The sequence below is a fragment of the Hyalella azteca genome, unplaced genomic scaffold, assembly GCF_000764305.2.
Source record: "Hyalella azteca isolate HAZT.00-mixed unplaced genomic scaffold, Hazt_2.0.2 contig15667, whole genome shotgun sequence".
NCBI classification, from domain to species: domain Eukaryota; kingdom Metazoa; phylum Arthropoda; class Malacostraca; order Amphipoda; family Hyalellidae; genus Hyalella; species Hyalella azteca.
In genome coordinates this window covers 194,104-197,098 of record NW_025945509.1, presented here as the reverse complement: position 1 = coordinate 197,098, position 2,995 = coordinate 194,104, and the positions used below count along the sequence as shown (strand labels likewise).

Here is a 2,995-nt window from a genome sequence, read left to right as displayed (position 1 = left end):
TGCCCCAACCAATGAGAAGAAAAGGAGCCAAGATAGAGGCGCGTGCAAGCAACGGCTGATTTTTGGTGAATTTTTGAAAAAATTATTCGTTTTTGGGGATTTGTGTCTTCCCCATGGGGAATTTTGGGGATCCGACTTTTGATTCGTCAATCTAAAATCAGGCTCTATTATGGGCCAAAATTTCATCTTCGTAGCAGGGCTGGAAGTACGAAAGTGGGTCTAAAAGTGTCGATTTCACGTAGGTACCAATACGGCGAGGACAAGGACGTAAAGTCAAAATCAAAATCTGAATGCGGATCTGAATCTAAGTGTTTCTTCGAAATTCTTTCGGGGTCCCTGCGCCATTAATGAAAGAATGGCTACAAATGTGGTTTCTTTACGTTGGTTCCAAAATTTATATTTACCCTTTGTCCCTTTGAGACCTTGTCCCTAATTAGATTATCACCACGATGGGCACGTGGACGTCAAGTAATGGTCTATAAACAGACACTACTTTATATTAACTATAGTGATTAATGACCTAGATAATCCTGCAGCCCGATGGACATGGGACCTCAAGTAATTGTCTATAAACAGACACTACTTTATATTAACTACAGTGATTAATCACCTAGATAATCCTGCAGCCGATGTATAAACAGACACCACTAAATATTAACTACAGTGATTAATCACCTAGATAATCACCACGATGGGCACGACGACGGCATGGAAGATGGCAAGTGCTCTCATGGCTGGGGCATGAAGCGACCAAGTGTGTTTGAGCTCCTCGACAATAATGGACATTCCGACATGACCATGGCGCTCATGAAATGCATGGCCACCAAAAATGGGATGGTGGGTATTGGAAACCCTTATAATTAATGATGATATTACCTCTATTAATCATTTTGGGCTCTGATAAGTTAATCCTTATTAATCCTTTGGGCTTCGATATATAAGCACATAAAATGAAGATTTGAGTGTCATAAACTATCACTTCCAGGAGAAAATTTGGTTCATTGTCCAAGTTAACTCTCTACCGCCGTATGTCACTCTCCGGGAAGATAACTTTCAACTTAAATAATACTTAAACTATTGAGTGTAGCAACCTGCGGACGTTTGTACGCAACAGAGAACATTTTAAAGTTGTCGGATGTGGCGGCAACCATCAGTGCAAATAATTTTACGCTCACTAGAACGTATCCTTTTTGGGAAGTAGGCTTGTGACAATATATTTGTCTGGTTAGTCGCGTCAGGCGGTAGAGGGTTAAAATACCTTTAATTATTTGATAGCTATTCTGGTATGTTTGTTGTAAATAATATATGTCGAAGTTTAGGATTGGAAGGCATTGAAAACTTAGAAAACTTAGAAGGCAATGAAAACTTCTAAGATTTCAGCGCCACGAGTAAAAATGCTTAGTTTGTAGGTGTCGAGCGTGAGAATTTGACAGGAAATTTATTAATATTTGTTGGTAATTAAAGAATTCTAAAACTCAGTTGTCAACGTCATTATTCATTTGAACTTGACACAGGTGAAGGCGGACGGATCTTTCGATATTGAGAGCTACAAATCCCAGCTTCTGTCCAAAGTTGCAGGCTCCAACATGGAAGTCAACACCAAGAAAGGACTGGATTCCTGCCCGACCGATGCTCTGGTCAAGTACAATGTAAGGAAAATTTGTTTTTATGTCATGCCAGAAAAAGTTTTATGGTTTCTTGATGAAACTTCAAAATAAGAAGTAGATTATTTCTATACGTAAGGTCGTCGAGGAGCATGACTTCTCTAAAAGAGCAAGTATTATACTCCAGGCTTTGTAACGTTGAAGGTAGAGTTCTGTCTCTAACAGAGCAAGTATTATACTCCAGGCTTTGTAAAGCTGAAGGTAGAGTTCTGTCTCTAACAGAGCAAGTATTATACTCCAGGCTTTGTAACGTTGAAGGTAGAGTTCTGTCTCTAACAGAGAAAGTTAATACTTTATAATTAATAGGTAAATACTGAAAAATTCCATTTGTAATAAAGTGTTATAGATAAAGATGTCATGTGACGTGAAGACGTCACATGCATCCTCTTCAAACAATTATAAGATTTTTAATTACTTTTCCCTTAATTTTAATAAAATTAACATATAATATTTTTCAAAACCACATATATGAGACAAATATATAGAACACAAATTGATATATTAGGATATTCTAAAAAATTTAATTTTATAGCGTCCAATTTTGTTTCTTATCGTGCGCGTTCAATTTATATTCATGTCATTATTTATTCGAAACATAATCTGTATTTTTCTGCATATGCATCTTTTAAGTGAATTTTTAAATTTCATATGGGTAAATTAAACTAAAGACATGATTAATATATTGTCAATATTCTGTTCACCATGCAGATATTTCGAAACTTTTTCAACTTCATCAACATTGAACATGTTGCGGTCAGGCGGGTCAGCCTTCGCCCTGCTATGCATGGCCGCGTTAGCTCTCGCTCTCCCAGGTCCTACGGGGTACATGTAAGTGCAATTATTTATGATTATATACTTTATGCATTCATTTTATACATAATATTTATTCATGCATTCATCATTATTCATGCACGGAGAAAGACGAATCGAGTAGTTTCATTTTTCGGTAAGTTTTAACGCTGTTTTATCAGCCGTAAAATAACTGAATTTACAAGGCAAGCCTATTAAAACAAAATTCTTGTACAATTAATAGGTTTCATACGGGAAAACTCTTAGTTTGAGATATTTTAATTTCAAATTAAAACTGCAACGAAAATGTTGAGAGTAATTTTCAGTAAGGGAATAGATTAATATATTTATTAGTTAGCACTCCCTAATGGCCAACGTATTTCATTTAAATAATACAGTCTATTATAGGAAATTTCTTGAATTATTCACCACAATGTCGGCACAGGATGACTTCTGAAGGCCGTAGTTGCTACATGGCCCTGAAGACCAGCAAAGATAAAGTCCACATGAGCGCCATGATGGACGCCGACATCGCAGAATAA

The 2,995-nt window shown here is 36.6% G+C and overlaps 1 protein-coding gene across 1 annotated transcript; it reads left to right on the top strand.

Moving 5' to 3' along the window:
* Positions 1–449: 449 nt before the first annotated feature.
* Positions 450–2,995, top strand: LOC108676252. The gene is made up of 5 exons (XM_018164309.1): positions 450–468; positions 680–837; positions 1,515–1,675; positions 2,373–2,492; positions 2,899–2,995. The coding sequence occupies exons 1-5, from the start codon at positions 450–452 to the stop codon at positions 2,993–2,995; spliced, it is 555 nt and encodes a 184-aa protein (XP_018019798.1).